The sequence below is a fragment of the Corythoichthys intestinalis genome, chromosome 4 (genome assembly GCF_030265065.1).
Source record: "Corythoichthys intestinalis isolate RoL2023-P3 chromosome 4, ASM3026506v1, whole genome shotgun sequence".
Classification (NCBI taxonomy): Eukaryota; Metazoa; Chordata; class Actinopteri; order Syngnathiformes; family Syngnathidae; genus Corythoichthys; species Corythoichthys intestinalis.
The window spans coordinates 9,241,790-9,264,731 of NC_080398.1; the positions used below are offsets into that span (position 1 = coordinate 9,241,790).

Here is a 22,942-nt window from a genome sequence, read left to right on the forward strand (position 1 = left end):
TGGATAAGGTTGTCACTGTCTGCTGTGCCCTGACAAGCCAGTGTCCAACAGTAGTTTGGTACAATTAGTTTTCTTTTCGTAGTGTTTGTACAAGTAAAAGTTTTTTTTATACGTTTGTGGATGACTTAAACCTGTTTAATAAAGTATGTCAGTGACAATTTTGAAGTCTTCTTGACTCTGCCTCTCTTAGGTACATAATTAGTGTTGTTTTTGATCATGAAAAGTACTTTTCTTACTAATTACATTCAAACAATTTTTTGGAGATAAACACTGAATAGGAAATCCGATGTTTGCTAACAAAACAAAAAGTTTGACAGTTTTACTTTTTTAGATATATAATTTTTGCTAAAATTCTCAATCCAAACACAGCATCAGCACAATGGTAAACAGAAAATGGCAATACAAGGAAATATAAAACGTGCATATGAAGTAAAATAAATAACACTAGTTGTAGAATAATGTGTTCAAGTAATTTTTTCCCTCTTCACTTGATAAGTCCTGCATTGAGAGAATAGGGAATGGGACATACTACGTCATTGTTTGGACGCGCCTCCATGCTGATAATATGCTTTACTTCCGGTCCGCCAAACTCAACGGGGATTGTAAAGTGTGGTAGTGCTAAGCTAATTCCTTCGGTGTATTAGAAAGAAATTATGGGTGTGTATTGTTGTGTTACCGGGTGCAACAGCGTCTCCCACCCACGACAAAAAAGGGCAAGGAAAACTGGACTCACTTTTCACCGTTTTCCTTCATGGAGGACCAAATATCAGATCACGAAGGCACGACGGATGGCTTGGGTCGCAACGGTTCGTCGGAAAAGCATTTCTTTTTATCATATTTCTGCTGGAATGAGAGTGTGTTCCCGTCATCTCTACTCTTGTAAGTTGAACGATTTATCCACTGTTTTGGTTTCAATACGTTTTTTTTTTTTTTTTTTACCGTTGTGTAACCTGTTGTGTTCCTAGGTAAACCTGCATATGAAATGCTGACAACACATCCCGATTGGTCACCGTCTGTCTTCTTGGATTATTTGACAAAGAAGTTTGTTCCATTTGTCTTGTGTTGGACTCAAACAAGCCCCTGCAGCAGACGCCATCTGGGTCTCCCCTTCTTGCCAATGGACTGCGGGCTTTTAACTTGTGAAAATGCAAGAACTTAAATGCACATATTTATTCTGCCTGGCTATTTAACTAAGGCCAGTGATTATTTTTTTTAACCACTTTGACAAAGACACGTTTCATTGTAATATTGTATATATTCTATTATTTCTTTATAATATATTCTTGTTTGCTCTAATGTAGACTTTAGATTGTCAATTCAAATAGTGTTGAAAAAGTTGCAATACCTAAAATAGAAATGCAAGAACTGTAATGTACATATTTATACACCTTTATTTACCTAAGGCCACTGAATTTTTTAAAACTGCTTTGAAAAAAGACAGGTTTTGTTGTGATCTTGTATTTATATAGTATATAGCTTTTAATAATGTATTATATTATGTATTATAATATTTGCTGCCCCCTGTCAGAGTGTGGGCCATTTTGCACTAAAAGGATTTTAAACTGTCAGTTCAAATATTGTGTTGGAGAACTTGCAATACTTAAAATGGAAATGCAAGAACTTTAAAGCACACATTTATTCTGTCTGGCAATTTACCTGAGGTCAGTAAATAGTTTAATGAAAAAAATGGCGTCTGTAAAAAACGTCACGGATATCTACCTCATAGTCATAACTATCGCTTAATTGTATTATTTATTTATTTTAAATTAAAAAAAAAATAAAATAAATAAAAAAATAAATGAAAAAGAACCACTCCTTGATGACCCTAGTTATATTACCATGTATCACCCATAATTACCAATTACCCAAAGCACCAATTACGTTAGTTGAGACGACATAAATATTTCAATACGTTTTTGACGTTTTGTTGTTGTTTTTGTAGTAGGCCGTGAGACGTATAACTTGTGCCGTCTTCGGCTCATACAACGTTGGAAAACTGAGCCAGAACAATAGCGACCCCTGCAGAATTTCCCTTGAACACGCCGAGGCGCAGTTTCGTCAATCATCGACTCCTTTCGTTATTTTCCGTTCTCCCAGACAGTTTAGCGGCTTTGCTAACACAGCTGATTAGCCGCTCCTACCCTGACCAGTATCCGTCGCTCATTTGACTTTTTCCGAACCGGGGAAGATGGCACGAATGGTGTAACAAATGGCGGATGTCGAGGGGCAAGCGCTTTGTCCATCGCTGCCTCAGCATCCAGCGTGTAACGGAACCGGGAGCGTCGACGTTACGCCGGACGCAGACGGCTGCTGCGGCAGTGGCTTCCAGATCCCAAACAGCACCGTGACGTCGGGCCCACGGCTCATCCGGATAGTCAAGTCCGACTCGGGCTATGGTTTTAACGTCCGGGGCCAAGTTAGTGAAGGTGGGCAACTCCGGAGCATTAACGGGGAACTATACGCCCCGCTGCAGCATGTCAGCGCGGTCCTACCTGGTGGTGCAGCCGACAGAGCCGGTATATCGAAAGGGGACAGGATTCTTGAAGTGTAAGTGTATTTGTACTTTCACTTGGTCACCTCTGCCCTTATTGTTTGTTTACCAAATCAACGCGGCAGACAGCACGTGCCAGTTACTTAAGCCTTTACAGAGTTGGTGAATTGGTTGTTTGTGCCTGCAAGTTCAGGCATCATTAGGTATTCATGTCACATTAGTTCCATCTCACCCTTTTATATATTCAGCATCCTTCCCTGTACATTTTTTAATCTACATATCACCGATTTGCTCACATCTGTATCACCAAATTGTGAATCGCAAGCGTCTGAATATGCATGCATGAGGATTGGTGAATGATGTTGGACTCTGTTGCTATGGAGAGTTGTGTGAAGAATATACTGTAGCATCATCTACGTGTGTGTGTGTGTGCATGCAAGGTTTGCAGAAAGACTGTAATGTCCATTCCTGATTGGCTTTGGTCTGACAAATATGCCGTCTCATTGGCTAGCAGCTGCATGCAGCTGTGTCAGTGGTTGACCTGGAGTCACCTGGCTGTTTGGTGACCCCTTTATGTCTGGGTGCTTGTGTAAAGGTTTAGTCATCATCGCCCCATTGAACGTTCATATTGGTAACGATGGTACTGCTTTAAGAACACATGTACTGTAAAATCTCATGTGTAGATATTAAAAGTGACCTAAAACAAACTTTTGTTTTGTTTTGCAAGAGTACATTGCATTTTGGATTTCAGGGAACCACTACACTGGACAATACCTGACTCTGCTCTTGACCTTAATCAACTTGCCTTAACACTAATTTACTAACATTTTTTCCCTAGACCATCATATTGTCAAGCCTTAGTTATGATAGTTAACACAACCATAGACTTCACTATCAGTTGACGGAACATGGGGCTCGGCACCTACCTTAGGCATATATGAGTCTCCATGAGCAGTGAAGTAAAAAAATTCAAAGTCCTTCCCTAATAAAATCCCGATTATTATTATTATTTTTTTAAATAAATAAACTTAAAATGGCTATAAAATTCTCAAATTTTATGCTAGATGCACAAAAATCATCAAATGCAGAGATAATTCCTTATATTTTCAGGATCAATAGCAATATTTAACACATCATATAAGTTTTTGTAAGTAAGTTTTTGCCCAAAATAGCAACTTATTTTTTTTAGTGCAGGTTTTCAACATCTAATAAATCACTCAATTTTCGCATCAGAAACTTATTACTTGAGGAAAGCATGCAGAATAATCTTAATTTACCCAACAAAAGCAAAATTGGCATTTTTTTTACTTACAATCACAACTTATTTAGGTTGAATTCCACTCTTGTGTAGAGATACTAAAACCAACATGGTGGCCATCACAAAACAAAAAGCTTCTTAAGGTGACAATTCTAATAAATAAATGCTTAAATCGCAGAATTTGTATAGATATAAACAGTCTAGATTCTTGTTTAAAAAGCAAAAAGCGGGCAGTTATCATACATTTTACATAAATATTTCACGTCAAAGTTACATTAATTTTATCCATTGATTTTTTTTCACGTTTCAAAGTGCATGCACGGTGCTATTTAATATAATAATTACCTTGAATCCTTGACCAAATGACTCTTGACACACTCCTGCCTGCTTGCATGCAGTAAAACCTTTGTCCTATTTCCACCTGAATCTGGCGTTAGACCACAGCGTGTGTTTGAGTTTATCACAGTGGAAGCCAACTCAACATTCTGCCTGGGTCGGCCCCCTACGGGAAGGCGTGACGCAATGTCTGTGGGAGCTGTCTTGTCAACTGATGGTGGAGTCTATGCAATAACATGGATGGAGATTTTTTTACTTTCTAAAGAAGTGGACACCAGAGAGCGAACTCAAAATTTGGTGATATTTCTGTCAGTAATTAGTGCATATACGCAATCACCATCAAACACACGAGTCACATATCGGTGCCAGTAGTCTTCTTAACGCTGTGCATATTTACAGTGGGGCAAATAAGTATTTAGTCAACCACTAATTGTGCAAGTTCTTCCACTTGAAAATATTAGAGAGGCCTATAATAGTGTTGTATCGGTCGCGAACGATTCGTTCTTTTTGAACGAATTGTTTGGGTGAACGAGACCGAACTAATCACCATCTGCACTGATTCGTTCTATGAAGTTGGTGGCGCTTGTTCGCTGCGTGGGAGGGCGTTGAGCAAGCGGCAGCGTCTTCTGACATCGCACACGACCAATCAGACGCCAGCCTCATCGCGGGCAGGGGAGGGAGCGGAAACAGAATCATGGCGTATGTCACTCATTTCCACGTGTGGCCAATAAGCAGCCAGCGTGCAGGCAGGGGGGAAAGACTGAGTTTTGTCACTTCCCGTTCAGTGATTCGGTCCTCCGGTTCCTGACCTAGCTTGCTGCTAACTTGACTTTCCAGTAATGACTATGCGGTGAACGAGTCATAAAATGAAAGGAAACGACTTTGTCACATATTTGTTAACGTGGAGCCTATCAAATGCTGCTCAAAAAGACAAAAACACCACACAAATCTAGCGAGCATGGTTTAGTGTTCTACTTTTCTCAACAGACTCGGGACTGTGCCTATGACGATATACTATCAAATTTACAGTAATTTAAAACACGCGTAGCTGCGAGGCAAGCAAAACCTGAGCTGCGGTCGCGTGACGGCAGTGAAGCGGGCAGAGAACTGTCACTATATGGAGGCTTCATGGCAGCGATATGTACCTCATATGTGCACAGAAAAAAAATAATATTTAGTATGATCACCATAATACTGATTTGCAATGAAACTGTATATACATGTCAAATTTTTCCGAGTGTTTTTTTTTTTTTTTTTTTCGTGTCAGAGGGTGTCGGTTGGTTTGACAAATTATGTCAATCCGTCCATCATGTGCTACTCAAGCGCCCCAAAAACAAAGCGCGCGGACACGGGAGATGTCGCAATATGTCTACATTTTTCTTAACAGACTAATGAGAGTAGAAAGGCGAAATCATAAAGCAAACAATTATTTCTCGTCAGCATTTGACGATCTGAGATGCGGGGACGACAGGGGAGCTGACCGGATTATTTTATTTATTAATACCAGTGCAAAAATTCAAAACGATCATCTTAATAATAAAAAACAAAAATACAACAGAGCGAGAGGTTAATATGATGTGTTGGCCGTTCCATAATTAGAAATTAAACTTTCGATTTATTTTTATTTTCGTGACAGCAGGCATGCCGCGTTGGCTGTTAGCAGCAGCATTGTATATGTGAGCAAGATCATGCTAAAGAAAGTCCGTGCGCCCCCGACCCCAAACCCCGACTTCCCCCTCAAAAGGAAAATGTTTAACCGTGTCCTAATTCGAAATGCAAGCACGAGCCATGACTTTGAGCCCATAGAACTAGGACAGACGACGCGGAAGTTCTCCCTCGCTTTTGCAGCAGCGGGAGGGAGACGAGGCTGTCTCTGAGAGCAGAATGATATCGCCTGTCACTCATTTCTGAAACTACGACGAGTGGTCAATGTGCAAGAGAGGGAGGGACCAAGCAATGTCACTTCCCGTTCAGTTATACTGCGAAGCGGTCTTTGGTGATTCGTTCGGCAACGTCACTTCCCGTTCACTAACCGAACGATTCATTTGGGTGGGGAGGGAGATGAGGGGGGCGAACGATTCGTTGAACGATTCGTTTGAACGAATCGTTTTACTGAACGAACCGGAATGGATTCGTTTACTCAAGTGAACGACAGATCCCGTCACTAGCCTATAATTGTCAACATGGGTAAACCTCAACCATGAGAGACTGAATGTGAAAAAAACCCCAGAAAGTCACATTGTTTGATTTTTAAAGAATTTATTTGCAAAAGGAAAATAAGTATTTGGTCTATACCAAAAGTTCATCTCAATACTTTGTTATGTACCCTTTGTTGGCAATAACAGAGGCCAAACGTTTTCTGTAACTCTTCACAAGCTTGTCACACACTGTTGCTGGTATTTTGGCCTATTACTCCATACAGATCTCCTCTAGAGCTGTGATGTTTTGGGGCTGTCGTTGGGCAACACGGACTTTCAATTCCCTCCTAACTCTGTGGCGTCAAAATGATAACAAGAACGGGGAGCAATATCCCAGAACCACACGGGAGGACCTAGTGAATGACCTATAGAGAGCTGGGACCACAGTAACAAAGGCTACTATCAGTAACACAATGCGTCGTCAGGGACTCAAATCCTGCACTGCCAGACGTGTCCCCCTGCTGAAGAAAGTACACGTCCAGGCCCTTCTGCGGTTCGCTAGAGAGCATTTGGATGATCCAGAAGAGGACTGGGAGAATGTGTTATGGTCAGATGAAACCAAAATAGAATTTTTTGGTAGAAACACAGGTTCTCTTGTTTGGAGGAAAAAGAATACTGAAATGCACCATACCCATTGTGAAGCATGGGGGTGGAAACCTCATGTATTGGGGCTGTTTTTCTGCAAAAGGACCAGGATGACTGATCTGTGTAAAGGAAAGAATGAATGGGGCCATGAATCGAAAAATTTTAAGTGAAAGTCTCCTTCCATCAGCAATGGCATTGACGATGAGACGTGGCTGGGTCTTTCAGCATGACAATGATCCCAAACACACAGCCAGGGCAACAAAGGAGTGGCTTCGTAAGAAGCATTTCAAGGTCCTGGAGTGGCCTAGCCAGTCTCCAGGTCTCAACCCTATAGAAAATCTGCGGAGGGAGTTGAAAGTCCGTGTTGCCCAATGACAGCCCCAAAACATCACTGCTCTAGAGGAGATCTGCATGGAGGAATGGGCCAAAATACCAGCAACAGTGTGTGAAAAGCTTGTAAAGAGTTACAGAAAACGTTTGGCCTCCGTTATTGCTAGCAAAGGGTACATAATAAAGTATTGAGATGAAGCTTTGATATTGACCAAATACTTATTTTCCACCATGATTTGCAAATAAATTATTTAAAAATCAAACAATGTGATTTTCTGTTTTTTTCCACATCCTGTCTCTCAGGGTTAAGGTTTAACCATGTTGCCAATTACAGGCCTCTCTAATATTTTCAAGTGGGAGAACTTGCACAATTAGTGGTTGACTAAATACTTATTTGCCCCACTGTAAATGAATAAGAACTCGTTGTAACGCGTTCGTGCCCACCAAGCTGCAATTTGCCATAAACCATGCACCATTTCCCTAAAGAAAAGCATTTGTTTAGTGGATTTACCTTGAAAAGAGTTACTGAACTTCTGAACATTAAACATCATACTTGAGTAAAACTTTATTTCATTGACAAAGAACTTCTTGGACTAAAATGTGCTTTTTATACCTGCAGTCCCAAAAAATGAACTCATAACAGATGACCCAAAGTAAATGCAAACATAACTCAGTTCTAGAAAACCAGGAAAACAACTGACTTCATTACAGTGCTGGATCTGCAGGACCAAAGGTGCTTATAGAATCATGAAACTGCAGGAGAGAAGTGCTGCTCATATGCTACATATGTGGTGTCACTACACCTGCTTGCTGCCTCCCATTCTAGCTCCTGACTTCATGTGCTTTATCAACGTTGCATTGTACCATGCTGTGTGATGTAGTAATAACAGCTGCCAACATATCAGCTCTCAGTCACAAGTTCCACTGACAGCATTTGATGTCTGTCTGTGGTAAAGCTGACTACTGCAAAGGGTTCTGCCTCGGCTACCAGCATCTTGTGTTACCGCTGTTATCCATCACCACTTAAAATCAAACCCCATAAAAACATCAGGTCCCTCTGGAAATTGTTTTAATTAGCTAAAAGCCAATTTGTAGCTACTGCTATTGCATAACTATCTACTCCACTGACTTCACACTATACTTTATTTATCCGAGTTTAATGGTATTTTTTCATGATTATTGTTAAAAACAAGTTTATCTCCGTGACTTTTCTGGTTGTCTTTCTTTTTTAAAATAGGAATAGAGTGAATGTCGAAGGCGCGACACACAAGCAGGTGGTGGACCTGATCCGGGCAGGAGAGAGGGAGCTAGTACTGACTGTGCTTTCAGTCCCGCCTCAAGAAGCCGACTGTTTGGATGTCGGGGACGATGGCTCTGCCCAGTCCTGTTACGATTACTCTGACAAGCAGGCCGTCCCCATCTCTGTGCCTAGCTACAAACACACAGAGCTTCACCAGGAAAAGTTTGTGGTGAGTCATTCAGAGAAGCATGGTGGGTGCTGGAGGGTTTCGCCAATGGTAATTAAACATTTTTGCGGAAATGTGCTTTATAGTTATCCTTATTTCAGACCTCCCATATTGAATACTTCTTACTTTGTTTCTACAGGTATATAATGTCCATATGGCAGGAAGGCAGCTGTGCTCCAAACGATACCGGGAGTTTGTGATTCTCCACCAAAACTTGAAGAGAGAGTTTGCCAACTACATATTTCCTAAGCTGCCCGGGAAGTGGCCTTTTAGTCTGTCGGAGCAACAGCTGGATGCGCGACGCAGAGGACTGGAAGAATATCTGGAGAGAAGTGAGAATTTGGATAGCTACACTTAACGTAATTTTTGCACTATAAATTGCATCTGTCTATAAGCCGCCCCCGACCAAATTTGGCACGAAAACGGCATTTGTTCATAGATAAGTCGCGCTGGACTATAAGCCGCAGCGGTCCTCACTGTATTGTGGGATATTTACTCCAAAAGATGTTAACCGGTAACACTTTATTTGACAGTGGCATCATATGACTGTCATAAAACCAAATGGACCACCATGAAGCGTTGAATCAAATGGCTGCAAAGTTTCATTGCATCAAGAAGCTTAATTTGGCTATCACTGCTTCTTGGGGGAGACAGTCAACCTCTGCTGACACCTGCTGTCAACACTGTTGTTGTCTAACATGCCTCCTAATATGCATTGCAGTGCTACAGATGTAAATAACAATCAAAAGTCATGTTCTATGCTAATTATTTCTTTAGTTACTGTTACAGTTGTTTCATGAATTGCAGTTGTAACACTTTATTTGACAGTGGTGCCATAAGACTGTCATTAGACTATCATAATTATGACATAATACAGTCATGAGCATTAATGAATGCTTATAACAGATGTCATTTAGTGTTATCCGGCAAATTATCTCACTTTTGAATGGATGTAAAAGATCCAAGCTGGAAATAAATGGAGTTAGTGACATAATTTGCCGGTTGACACTTAATGACATCTGTCATAAGCATTCAGTAATGCCCATGATAGTGTCATGTCATAATTATGATGGTCTTATGACAGTCCTACGACGCTGCTGTCAAATAAAGTGTGACCTATTACCGTAACCCAAATAAATCAACAAATAAGCTACATTGGACTATAAGCCGCAGGATTCAAAATAAAGGAAAAAAGCGGCTTATAGTCCAAAAATTACAGTATATATGTCTTTATGTTTCTGGCAGTGTTCTTAGATAGGTTTGCTCTTTCTAGGGCTCCATTTAGTGTGGAAAATTAATTTGAAACTTGAAAAATAAGCATAGAAAATGCCAATTTGCAATTTTTCACCCGAGCAACGCTAGACCATACTGCTCGATAAATCCAAACATTTTTGATTAAAAAATCAATGGGAAGCCCTAATTTCGAGGTTTCTTATGTGTCGATTTAACAAGCCTTAACCCCAACAACCCAGCACAAGTAGTATGCTCGGCATCGCTGGGCCATACTGATAGTTTTTAAATACAGTAGGCATCATAAATGACTTCCAAATATTGATAAAAAGTTCTAGCGATGTCTCAAAAATATATCAAATGTGGAATCACAATTCACAAGTATTACAAAGTTTTAGGACATTATTTTTTTCAAACTTTGACCTCAGTTTTGGATGAATAAGATCAGGTGACCTTTGGCTTTGCATGTGATAGGGTCAATGTTAACCTATAAATAAACAACCTGAAGTTATAAGTACAAGTGAACAGTTTTTGTTTATTTTTATTTATTTATTTATTTTTGCTGTTTTGATGCAAAACATTGACTGCTTTAAATGAACCATTGCCTTCACGGTCTTCTTTCCACCTATCCACTTTTTCAGCTAATAAAACAATTGATTGGCTGAGTCCTATCATGTGAAGGCCTTTCTATACCTCATGTACATGCTACACATTGGCTATTGTGTTGCACAGTGAAGCATTTGGCATAATGCCAAAACTGGACTGCATCTGGATCAGACTTCACCTATTGTGGACCACTGACGTCAGAAGTTTAACAGAGGGAGAAAATCGTCTTTTTTTCACCTTGTCATGTGTTTTATCTGCAGTTTGCTCTGTGAGGGTCATTGGCGAAAGTGATATTATGCAGGAGTTCCTGTCTGAGTCAGATGAAGTAAGGAAATTCTGCCCGCTATGAATGTGTGCGCATCTTTAGTTGCATTACATCTTTTGCCCCTTGTGATCTAGAACTACAATGGTGTGTGGGATGTTGACTTGAAAATAGCTGTTCCTGATAAGACCACACTCACTGTCCGGGTTCGCAAAAATTCCACCACTGATCAGGTCTACCAGGTACAAAAAATATATACAATATATCCGTCACGCCATTTCCCCTTCAAAGCCACATTCATTCCTTAGTCCCAGATGCTTGACCATTGTCCTCTATTTACAGGCTGTGGTCATGAAACTAGGGATGGACAGCATAACAGCCAGCTATTTTGCCCTGTTTGAAGTCATCAACCATACTTTCTGTGAGTACAGATTGTAATTCAGTATCAAAGTTCGACTCTTTTATGGTATGTGTGACTCATATTTTCACCTAGTATATATCAAGTATAAATCAGTGTCATCAAATCAATTGGAAAAGAAGAAAGCAGAGTGAAGGGTTAATATCTTTGGCTATGTTTTTGTGTCCAGCAGATATTTACATTAGAATGACAAGTTGTTGCCAAGTAAGGACGTGTTGTAGACCAAGTGCTGTTAATTTGGTGAGGGAGGTGCAACCTTCCATGGTGAAAAACATCCAATATGTCCCATGAGCACTTGCGGTTTTCCACCCTTACAGATATTACACATGATAATAGTTTAAAATCCTACTTTTGTTTGACTGAAGTATCTTATTTTTTTTGGAAAATATTTTATCTGACACAAGATGTTTCACTATATGTTGGATTTCATGGCTTTCCCCAACTGCTCTCCATTCTTTTGTTCAGTACGTAAGCTTGCCCCCAACGAGTTTCCCCACAAACTCTATGTTCAAAACTACACATCAGCTATCCCGGGAACCTGCCTGACAATGCGCAAGTGGCTCTTCACTACAGAAGAGGAGACATTGCTCAATGATAACCAACTTGCTGTCTGCTACTTCTTCCACCAGGTGTGTGTTGTGTGGTTGTGCGTGTGCTGTAATTGTTGCGCTCTCTGTCTCTCTCTCTCTGTCTGTCTCGCTCGTGCTCTTTTTTTCCCTTTTTTTCAATATGCATCCAAATTTTTAAAAATTATTTTTTTCAGGCCTTGGAAGATGTGAAGAGGGGTTTCATCAAAGTAGAGCAGAAGTCCTACCAGCTGCAGAAGATGGCAGAGCAAAAGAACATGTCCATGGTCTGTGTCTCACACGTTCTAGACACACCCCAGTAAACAGTTTTATAGGATTTTTTACCCAAAATAATTCAGATTAAACTGCAAAAGGGTGTGTTAGACTAACAGGAGTTACAGGACTGAGTAAAAACCTGGGTACATCGAATGTTAAAAAACATAAAATTTCTAAGGGATTTGAATTACAGGTGACCCTGCACATTTGTGTCTCTGGACCCACGGATTCACCTATTAGCAGATTTAATTTTCAATGTACTGTATTTGGAATATTTTTCAGTATGATTTTGTTTCTTTATTTTCTTTTAATCTTGAGGGGGATCAAACCTGTGGAAAAGGCTTATTGGTGCTTTGTTCCTACTTTTTCATTATCTTTATTCATGAATCACACAGGGGGTTCATAGCACACACACACACACACACAAATAAAAAAAATGCAGGACACAATAAGACATAGGAAAAAAAGACTATAAAAGAAGAAAAAAATTAATAAGACACAAGCAATCAGTGCGTAATAAAGTGAAATCAGTGTTTGTAAGATGATCAGAAAATATAAATGTTTTCTCATGTTTTTCAAGCTGTTTTACCGTACACTATACTCCATTTTCTCCACGCAGTATCTTGCCTTGTTGAGGGGCTGCGCGGGCTACAATGAAATCTTGTTCCCTCACTGCTCGTGCGACTCCAGGCGTAAAGGCCATGTCATCGCAGCCATTAGCATTCAGCACTTCAAGCTGCATGCCTGCACAGAGGAGGGGACACTTGAGGTGAGAGTGACTATATTTTGGCGCATTCACTAAAATATATTTGTACGTTTTAGTCTCCAGGCATGTCATGAGGCATACCTGTGTAATCTAATGAGATCCAATATGGAAAATAATGACCTCTGCTACACATTGCCCCTACTTAATTGTGTGTGCTTTGTCCTATTTAAGAAATAAACAATGTACCCCTCAATAATAAACAAAATGTGGTTACCAATTAACATTGAGGGCAAAACTTTCCTTTTTTTAACATCTATTACTAACAGTGACTTGATGTCAATACAAAAATATATGTTTTACAGGTACACATATAATTTGCGTGTGGCCATGGCGCAATTGGTAGTTATTCAACGCAGCAGGATACTTCTGTAGTATAACAATTATTTTTTTGTCGGATCAGTTCAGTCAGATCAAATTAAGACTTGTAAAATTCAAGATTGAATCTGACAAAGTGGAGAAAATTATAACCAGTTTCTAATACTTATCACTAGGCATGTGCCAGTGTGAGATTTTGACGGTATGATAACCTTAAGCAAAAATATCAGTTTCACGGTATCACAGTATTGCAATTACAGCTGTAAAATGTTAAAAAAAACAAAAAACTTTTTTTTCAGGTGGGCATAAATTCACAGACACAGCTTAACAATAGAACAAAAATATTTGAATTGTTTTCCATAAAAAGCATCTGTGTATGACTCGTATCATGTTTACATTATACACACACTCTCTTTCTCAACACAGACAGTTGCCAGAGAGAAAAAAAACACGTTTTTCCCCAGCTAGACACACTTAACACACTGGAGTCAACTCTTGTAGCTGGTGGGAAACGTTCATGATAGTGTTTGCTAACCTTTAATTTTGTATAAATGCGAAATCATTTTGGAGGTATTGCCTCCTCAGCAGCCACCCTCCGCAAATATATTTTACATGTCGGTTGGCCCTCCTCCTCTAAGCCACGGCCGTCTGCAACTTTTATGTAACTGAAGTAGTCCCATACCAGTGATTTCATTTTCTACGATAGGGGGAAAAAGTTCAGGAGTTTCACACCTTACAGCCATCGTGTAACACAGCTGACTGACTGAGACTGAGCAACAACCAGGTTGAGCCCTGCAGCTGAAAGCGAGGGATTTCTTACTGTTTTGAAACCATGACATTTTCATACCACGGTATACAGTACCTTAAAACCGGTTATCGGTACATGCCTACTTATCACTGTTTTGGCACAAAATCATCAGGCTTCCGATGGCAACAAAACAAAACTACAACTTGCTACAACCTTCAAATTTGGAGTTAAGACACAATTTAATATGATTGGTTTATTCTAAACCCAGCCACAACCCTTTTATGAAGGCGTGGACACCTGCACAACCTTATGTCAACTGTTTATTTAATATTCCTTTTGGAAAAGATAAAAAAATGCAACTGCTGACAAAGCCTATATAGTAATGGAATCCAATTTGCTTACAGAACCAAGTGATTGCCTTTGAGTGGGGGGAGATGCAGAGGTGGGACACCGATGAAGAGGGAATGGCCTTTTGCTTCGAGTATGCGCGAGGGGAGAAGAAACCTCGCTGGGTCAAGATATTCACACCTTATGTGAGCTCTTTTTTATGTCTCCGGAACTATTTGAGTGAAGCATTGCATTCTACTAGAACTGAACTTGTATTTGTCATTCCAGTTTAACTACATGCACGAATGCTTTGAGAGAGTGTTCTGCGAGCTAAAGTGGAGAAAGGAGGTGAGGACCTACTTTTCCCTATGGCTATTTTCCCACTAGACAATTGGCTAAGTTTCCCACTTTAAAATGGACTCTTGAGAAATGACAACAACAGAAGGTAGTAAGTGCTGCTAAAAACCTATAATCAAGAATAAAGGCTAAGAGGAGCAAGACAATGAAGAGCTGCAACAAATTTGAGACTGGACAGCATACCGAGCTAAGGCCAAGTGACAGTGTGTGAGGGATTTGACTTAGCATGTTTTTATTTTCTGTTATTTTTAGCTGTGTATGAACAAATAAATTACAGTGATATACAGGGCTTGATGTGAATTCCTGATTTCCCAGGGCAAGGAAAAAAAAAAGAAAGAAAAAACATCGCGGGCAAACTAATTGATAGATTGGGCAAGGGTATGAAAAATTATAATTAGTGATTTAAGCATAATTCTTCAAACCTTGATGCAGTGATGACAAATATGCAAGACCATAAGACGTTTGCATGACACCTCGCATAACTACAGTAACCTCTGCATTTGGTGTTGAGAAATGGACCAAGCCAATCCTTTTTTTTTTATATTTGTTGTATTGATGCCCAATTATATGTGTTAAAAATTTACCAACTTGAATGATGTGTTGTTTTTGAACTTAAGCAAAATGCCATTTTTCCTTAAAGGTTGTGAATAGTTGCGAGAATTACGCCCAATAGCAATAAATGTACATGCTTTTGCCAATGGTAAAGTGTCAAGCTTCACCTAGCCATGTGGGCTCCAAGCAGAGGGAAAAAAGAGCACTATTAAAAGTAAAACTGGTCTTCTTAATATCAACAGGTGGCAGAGGAAGCAACAGACAAAGACAACAAGAACTGCTCCAACGATGGTATGTGTAGCAAGGAAAAAATATGCTTGCCTCTGACAAAAAAAAAAATGGTATAGCCTCAAACTCAAAAGTAGAGTGGACTTCCGTAAAGTATTCTAAACTGAAAGTTTTAAGTAAACTAGATTTAAGTTTAAGTGCATGCGTAAAAAGATATTCCTGGTATTTGATCCTTGGTCACAACAGTGGCAGCACAACACTTAGACAACCAAGCTAAGAGCTTGGCTGGGCAATTGATTGCCAGTGTGCTCTTTCGAAGCCATCGACAGTGGCCACAACTTAAAACTTCAAGTTCACATAACATTTCAAGTTCAGTTTACTCAGAGATGTAAATATTGCTCACTCACTTGATAATTTAAGTCATTCTTACAACTACGTAATTTTTGGACTATAAGCCGCTGCCTCATCAGCTTATTTGTTGCGGCTTATTTGTTGATTTGGATTGATAGGTAACACTTTATTTGACAGCGGCGTCATAAGACTGTCATAAGACCGTCATAATTATGACATGACACTGTCATGGGCATTAATGAATGCTTATGACAGATGTCATTAAGTGTCATCCAGCAAATCTTGTCACTAACTTCATTTATGTCCAGCTCAGATATTTTATATCCATTCAAAAGTGAGATAATTTGCTGGATGAAACTAAATGACCTATGTCATAAGCATTCATTAATGCTCATGACAGTGTCATGTCATAATTATGACTGTCTCATTACAGTCTCATGATGTCAAAGCAATCATTACTGGTTAATATCTTATGGTGTAAACATCTCATAATACAGTGAGGACAGCTGCGGCATATAGTCCGGTGCGGCTTATCTATGAGCAAATGCTGTTTTCTTGTCAAATTGGTGGATGACGGCTTATAGTCAGGTGTGCCTTCTGGCGCTTTCACACTAGCAGTGGTTGGTCCGTTTTAAACGGACTAGAGTTCTTTATCTCAGATAGTTCGCATTGTTTTGCAAATGTGAACACGCATCCGAACTCGAGTTCAGACCAAACATACAACCTATGGTCCGCTCAAAAATCCTGGTCTTCCTGGTCCTGTTTCGCTTGTGAATGCAACTGGAGGAGGGTGTGCTATTGCTACTCTATGTGCTCCAGGCTGTGATGGTACAAGCAGGGCATCCTTGGAAGCGGAAGTACAGTGCGCACGCTATTCAAAATGAACAATGGCAAGATGACAAACGATTAGCCATGGCCAAATGTTGTTGTGCTGCTCTAAGTAGTTGCATTTGATACACTGTTCCGTTTTCCCCACTGAAAGGGGTTGACCACGGTGTATGGGGAATTACTCAGCACACTTTTCCACTTTTTCTCTTTTCCTTTTTTATTTTTGCTCTTTGCAGTTAAAAATGACAGGCGGGATCAGCCATTGTAGCAGTAGTGGTAGTCGTGGCAGTAGGTAATAATCTAAACAATGTTAAATATGCAGTTTCAGTTCTCCAAACAATGGTTAGATTCATATTAACCAATAATCCTCCCATTTACAAAATAGTATAGTCCTGGTAGCATAAACACCACATAAACTGTCTTTAACAAGCATAGCACTAATATATAGAGCATGTCAAAACTACACAATTTCCCATTTAAGACTGTATAAATGTATTCAGTGAGAGGAACATAAGTGACCCATAAATTATTAACAAATTAATAAACTAACACCATCACCAACACATCACAAGCATCAATGTAAATGAATCAATACTTCTTATAAAATCAGACGTCATGAATTTTATTTTTACATTTCAGTAGTATAACCAGGGGTGCACATAAGTGGTCCGCATGCGCGCATGCGTACTGGACGTATACAAACGTGCTGGCTCTCAACGGCTTCCATACGCTTTTGCGTACCGATGGCTGACCACTGTATTTGCGGCGGACACGAGATAATGACTTCTCAAAATGTCGGAGGCAGGCCCCACTGAGTAATTATTTCCGTGTTCCCCCACCCCCGTCAAAGGACAGACAGACGACAGAGACGTCACAGGAGCTACCGAAAAAAGGACTTTTGCTGAAAAGTGGCTGTAGGAGGTACCATAGCTAGAAGCAAATGATGCTCGCACGGATAGGTGGTACAAAATTTGCCGTGAGAATCGCTGATAACGGCAGCGCATTTTATGTTGGGTCCAAGAATTTCAGCCATCCAAACTTTGAAATGCACGAAAAAAACAGCATGTGACAATTAAGCAAACTATCGATGTCAGGCAGCACCTCACTCGCCCTATGGTCAAGTGGCGGAATAAAGTTAATGAAGAGCAGCGCCATGCACTGACAAACGTGTTTTTGCTCGCATTTCACAAAGCTAAACATGCACGTTCAATGAGCTCTTATGAGGAGGAGGACATCCCACTTTTACAAAGGCTTGGAGTTAATGTGGGAGCCGCATAATGCCCTTTATTTTCAATTAGTACTGCTTTTATGTTTATTCCTTTACATTTCACTTCAAAGTAATGGCAAATTTGTTGTGCCAGTTGATGTTAATCAGGCATTAATTGTTAATATAATTAATAAAAGGTATTTGGCTCTAACTAAAGCTTGTCATAATTTTATCGCATCAGGCGGGTCGGCTCTCAAGCTCAATGAGGACCAAGTCACATCTCCAGGTCCTCCTCTGAGAACCTGGGCAAAAAAAATATGTGCACCCCTGAGTATAACCGTATTTTCACATCAAAGGCGGAGTTTCTCTTGACGGCTGTTTCGTGAGTCTCTTGGAAGTGGCGACAATTTGACAGTCCAAAAAGTCAAGAAAGTAGCGTGATTGCGCGCCTCTGTGACTTGGGGTACCACACGGTTCCCTTCCATGGTTTAATTATCCCCTATGCATTTTTTAAATACTCCACTTCGCTAGGCATCGAGTCGGAAAGGAGTAAACCCGCTGCTGGCCGAGCGGCGACTTGCTTTGCTATATTACATTACGTGCAGCTTCACACTCCCTCCCTTCACAGGAGGGAGGTATTTCCTATTCTATTTGTCCAATCCATGAGTCTGCCTTTCGTCCACGTGATGCTACTCTGAAAGTTCAGTTGGCGCAGTGTGAATCCTGAACCTTATCAACAAGTCATTTGCAAGTGTTGTTGCGAGGTAGCTCTCCAACCGGACCCTGGTCCTCTTGGTCTAATGTGAACGCGCCCCTATAGTCCGAAAATTACCGGACTCAAATACTCAAAATAACAAGCTTCTTCAGAGAATTTAGGAATTTGAGTTCTGTTTACTTAAAATCTTGGACTTAATAAATAGTTTTTTTTTCTTCACGGGGTCAATTTCATACAACTTGCTTGTCTTGCTCGCTGTTGCAGAATATTTTCCAGCTGTTGAGGCATCGAATGGATGGACGCACCCAGCGAGGGAGATCGTTACCTCTTGACTATGCATCGGAATCCATCACTCAGCTCAGCCCGGTACTTTTCTAAATACAGAGATGCTCGGTTGTTAAAGACATGGTGGCATTCCACCTATCAGACACTCAATCCCCAAACATATGAACCAGCAAACATCTGCAAAGAAACAAAATTGTAGAGAATCCATGAATAAAGGACATAATGCTCCATATGCTTTAAGAGCATCAAGAACAACATTACTGAAATGTGGACAAAGTGAAGTAAGTAAGCCCTAATAGACTGAGATGAACAGTAAAGGTATTTTGTCATTTTTAAAAGGAAACGGTTGGAAATTTGGAGCACAGAAAGATCATCAGTCAGTTCTGGTATGTGGTAACAATGGATTGCAAAAGCACGTATCAACTGTTCTCATATGAGGTCCTGAGAAGGACGCAGACCCCGTAAACCTCAGCTTCAGATGCCTTACAGAAGACAAGGCAACAAGCTGCTTTTGCCTTTACAAAGTTCTGCAAACTAAGTGGGATGTTGAAAAAAATTCATTTTTACACAGTCGCACTGCATCGCGAAATCTCAGAATATGCCATTACGTCTGCTTTATGGCTCCAACACTACAAATATTTCCCTGCTCTTCTTAGTGCAGTGGCAGCAAAATGGCAGGATTCTTTTTCAAAACAAGCTTTCAGATTTTTTTGTTTTATTTTTTTATGTAATTGATCAATTTAAAGCACATTGAAGAAAAAGTGTTGTTTGCAAAAGTTGTTCTATTTCAGGGGTCTCCACACCAGTGCTCAAGGGTCACTGTGGGTCCTGGTTTTTGCTGACAGACTGTTTAACCAATGAGGTTTCTGCTAAATTAAGCAGCACCTGACTGCAATCAACTGATAGCCTCTGTAAGACACCAGATTGGTTAAAAGTGTCGTCTTGTTTTGTTGGAATGAAATCCTGCACCCACTGCGGCCCTATGTGGAATAGTTCAGAGACCTCTCTTCTCTATCTACATGTACTCGGTGTGTTGACTCATATATTTAGGGACATATTCTCCTATGTGATTAAGTCATGAAAGCTGTGTATTCCTTTGGTAACACACAGGGACTCTGTCTAAAGCCTGGACAGGAAAAGCACAATAGATAAAAAAAAGTGAAAAGTAAAACATGGCCCTCGATTTGGTCCATCATCATACTTGTTACTCAAAACATTGTTATTTAACAATATTTTATTTTTAAACATTTTATTTTTTACTTTCCTCATTAAAATGGATCACATCACCTCCAGCACAAGATTGTGCTTGTGGTGTATGTACCTTGGTAATATAATAACAATATTGACATATCAGATTCGTTTTTTGTTCACAGGTAAGTCAAAGCAAAAAAAATTATGAAAGTGACCGCGAGTATCAAAAAAAAAAAAAAAGTTTGCGTCTCCTACTGTATAAATCAAGGCACTGCTGTGCAAGCAACTCATCTGCACGCGTATTGTGTGATACTTTAATAACGATTCTTTCCAGATGTCATCTACATAGAAAATTGAAGGTGAACCCTGATAAAATAGCACATTTTTCATCTTGAAAACATGGCTGTCTCTTAACAAATTTTCTGAAAGTGGGAAAATGTAAAACCTATAGAGGCAGTGTAGTAAGGTGCAACAAGGCAGGCCACTAAGCTGGTTGCAAGTAAGTAAGCTGTAGAGCAAAGAAATGTTGATGCACCTTTTGCTCTAAAGGGAGAATGCACTCGTATTTTCCTATGAGACTATCAGTAAATTTTTCAAATGTGTCAGATTGTAGCGATTCAGACCGCTCTAGTGTTTTAATTAGGTAATACTGTAATCCCCTTGTTGAATGAAATATATTTATATACTCTATATTCCAGGATTTTAACATGGTATTTTAGATTTATTGTCAACAGTAGGATTCATTTTGCACTACAGTTTACTTAAAACTGGTCACTGACTTGATAATAACCCACTGTGTATTCAACAGTGCACTAAACCCTAGTACAATATTACAAACAAGCCTACAAATTTCAGTGTTTATAGTGCATTAGCATGAGTGAAAAAATCCGTGTTTACACGTCACACCAAACAGCAGGGACTCTTCTCTCCTGCCCGCCCGTTCTTCCATTGGCAGTCATTTCATTGTCCTTACAGTTTAGAGTACAGTAGGCAGCCTTAATTCATACTTATGGCAATTCATCACTGCAGATGCTTTTTAGCTGTGTAGGAAAACTTTACATTCATGCTAAATGTAAAGATGCACATTTCATAAGGGCTGACCAATAGTAGATGCAGATGATGAGCTGTCTAATTTATTATCCTGTTATTGTTTTAAAAGTGATTTAATACAAATGGGGATAAGGTCTGGCGAATGAGGAATTTGTAAAACAATGTAATTGCAGCTTTCTTCTTTAACGTAAAAACAATATGCAACGTGACATCCATGAAACACGAGTCTACTGTATATATTTATTATTTATATTTAAAATCGTTTGAAGGGAAAGTTACCAGTTGTTAATATGAAAATCATTGTTTTCTTTTGCGATGTTAAGACGTGCACATATTGAATAGACATCATGAAGTGCATAATAAAGCTGTTTAAAAATTTTGGTCTGCCTTTATAAACAAAATAATGCTTGGTCTGACCATAGTATTCATTTACAGTTAGTATTAAAGCTACATGTACTAGTGTATTAAACTTTACTTGAATAGTGTCATTGGTCCAGCATTTTTCTATAACAGCTTTGAATGTGCATGGACTTTTTTTAAGTGAAAATGTTCATTAAAACATTACCCGTAGCGTCAATTGGTTGATATGTCATCATGCCACTTGTTTAATGCCGGAACAAATTAGCTCACAAAATCACGATGAATTATTCATTACAGGGTAAAAATATAATAATGTATCTCACAGGATTTTATGTTTTTTTCCTTTAAAAGTCTCCAGTTGATTAAAGAGTTTCAACCATGTTGAAGAGGTCGAATTGAGTCAAGCCTAGAATTGAGAGATAGTTTGCAGTTCCGTTTTTTATGTTTTATTTATTTTTTTACAGGCCTGTTCAGCAGAATGTCTGATGTGATGGATTTGTTGCCTTTATTAATGATGGTATAATAAACCCCTACCATCTAATGAATAATACAGCCTGCATATTGTTCATTTACGATATTAAATTGTAAAGTATCCTTGTAAATAAACCATTTTAATGAAGTGCTGGTTACAGTCTACTTTTTTGCGGGTGTTGAGGTTATTTTTGAAGAGGCCCTCACACAGGACTGATCCTCTTAGGCAGGGTTCCAGTTTATTTATTTATTTATTATTATTTTTTTTTTTTTATTTTTTTTTTACTAGAAGCACAGTTACCCCTAACCTGAAATTTTAAGGGCGCAAATAGAAATTGTAGGGCCAAACATGATAAATCGATTAAATGTAACCATTTTCAATTCCAACAATTTTAATTGAATTTTGAATAAATACTTTGAAAACTAAATTGTGCATTGCCTCAATTGCAGAGTTTTGTGAATACCAACAAATATCCCAACATGAGAGGGTGCCGCACAACATGATCTCAGGAGATATGGTTTAGAAACACCATAAAGCATGATACTGTAGTCTCAAAGGTTTTGGAAACACCAGTGATTTTACTTCTGGATAAATGTAATACTGCACTGTGCCAAACCAATCCCATGTTTTAAGCTCATTGGCTCATTTTTGTTATCATACTTAGACTGAAACTATATTGAGGCATTTTCAATATGTTGTTAAATTGCGAATATCATGACAGGACAACTTGATAAAAATATTTTTTGGGGGGATACAATTTGTATTCAACTTATGAGAAATGCATTTTAATTGAATGATTTTTTTAAGTGGGTTCGTTCAATATTTAAGCGTGATGTTAAATGTCCAAACTGAATTATTATGTTACAATAGTTTACAAAAAAATTAAAATGTATTTTTTGGGGATTAAACCTCGGTCTCATTTTTCATAGAACACATAGGCCATACTAACTTTTCTCTGAAAAGCAATCTCAGAAAAGTGAAAGAAGAAAAATCAGTTTTTCAGACAAGAGCCAATTTTTGGGGGTAGGGTGACTTTAAAACCAAACACTCCTCTCCAAATGAATTGCAATTCAGCAAAAAACCATTAGTCAGGTTACAGGTAATGACTTGTTCTTAATTGGAGGGCACCATACTGTAAGAGTCCAGTGTACAAACCTATTTTTGTGTA

General features: G+C 39.2%; 1 protein-coding gene across 4 annotated transcripts; it reads left to right on the forward strand.

The window, feature by feature from the left end:
* The first annotated feature begins 2,102 nt into the window (after window positions 1-2,102).
* On the forward strand, window positions 2,103-21,904 carry snx27b (sorting nexin 27b). Of its 4 annotated transcripts, XM_057833117.1 has the most exons (14): window positions 2,103-2,547; window positions 8,436-8,667; window positions 8,804-8,996; window positions 10,761-10,825; window positions 10,900-11,004; window positions 11,105-11,183; window positions 11,646-11,809; window positions 11,944-12,033; window positions 12,642-12,791; window positions 14,256-14,384; window positions 14,467-14,526; window positions 15,330-15,378; window positions 18,681-18,782; window positions 21,767-21,855. In XM_057833117.1, exons 1-13 carry the CDS (start codon window positions 2,210-2,212, stop codon window positions 18,746-18,748), a joined length of 1,722 nt encoding a protein of 573 aa, XP_057689100.1. In that variant the 5' UTR covers window positions 2,103-2,209; the 3' UTR covers window positions 18,749-18,782; window positions 21,767-21,855. The 4 variants fall into 4 exon arrangements, with proteins under 4 accessions (XP_057689100.1, XP_057689103.1, XP_057689099.1 ...); XM_057833120.1 differs by having other exon boundaries at window positions 15,330-15,390; window positions 18,679-21,904; XM_057833116.1 differs by having other exon boundaries at window positions 18,681-21,904.
* Window positions 21,905-22,942: the final 1,038 nt, after the last annotated feature.

Bases quoted from the DNA above. Each gene is read 5' to 3' on its own strand.
- snx27b (XM_057833120.1), top strand. From the start codon at position 2,210: ATGGCGGATGTCGAGGGGCAAGCGCTTTGTCCATCGCTGCCTCAGCAT. The intron at 12,792-14,255 runs GTGAGAGTGACT...ATTTGCTTACAG, and splicing joins CAGAGGAGGGGACACTTGAG to AACCAAGTGATTGCCTTTGA. The intron at 14,385-14,466 runs GTGAGCTCTTTT...TTGTCATTCCAG, and splicing joins TCAAGATATTCACACCTTAT to TTTAACTACATGCACGAATG.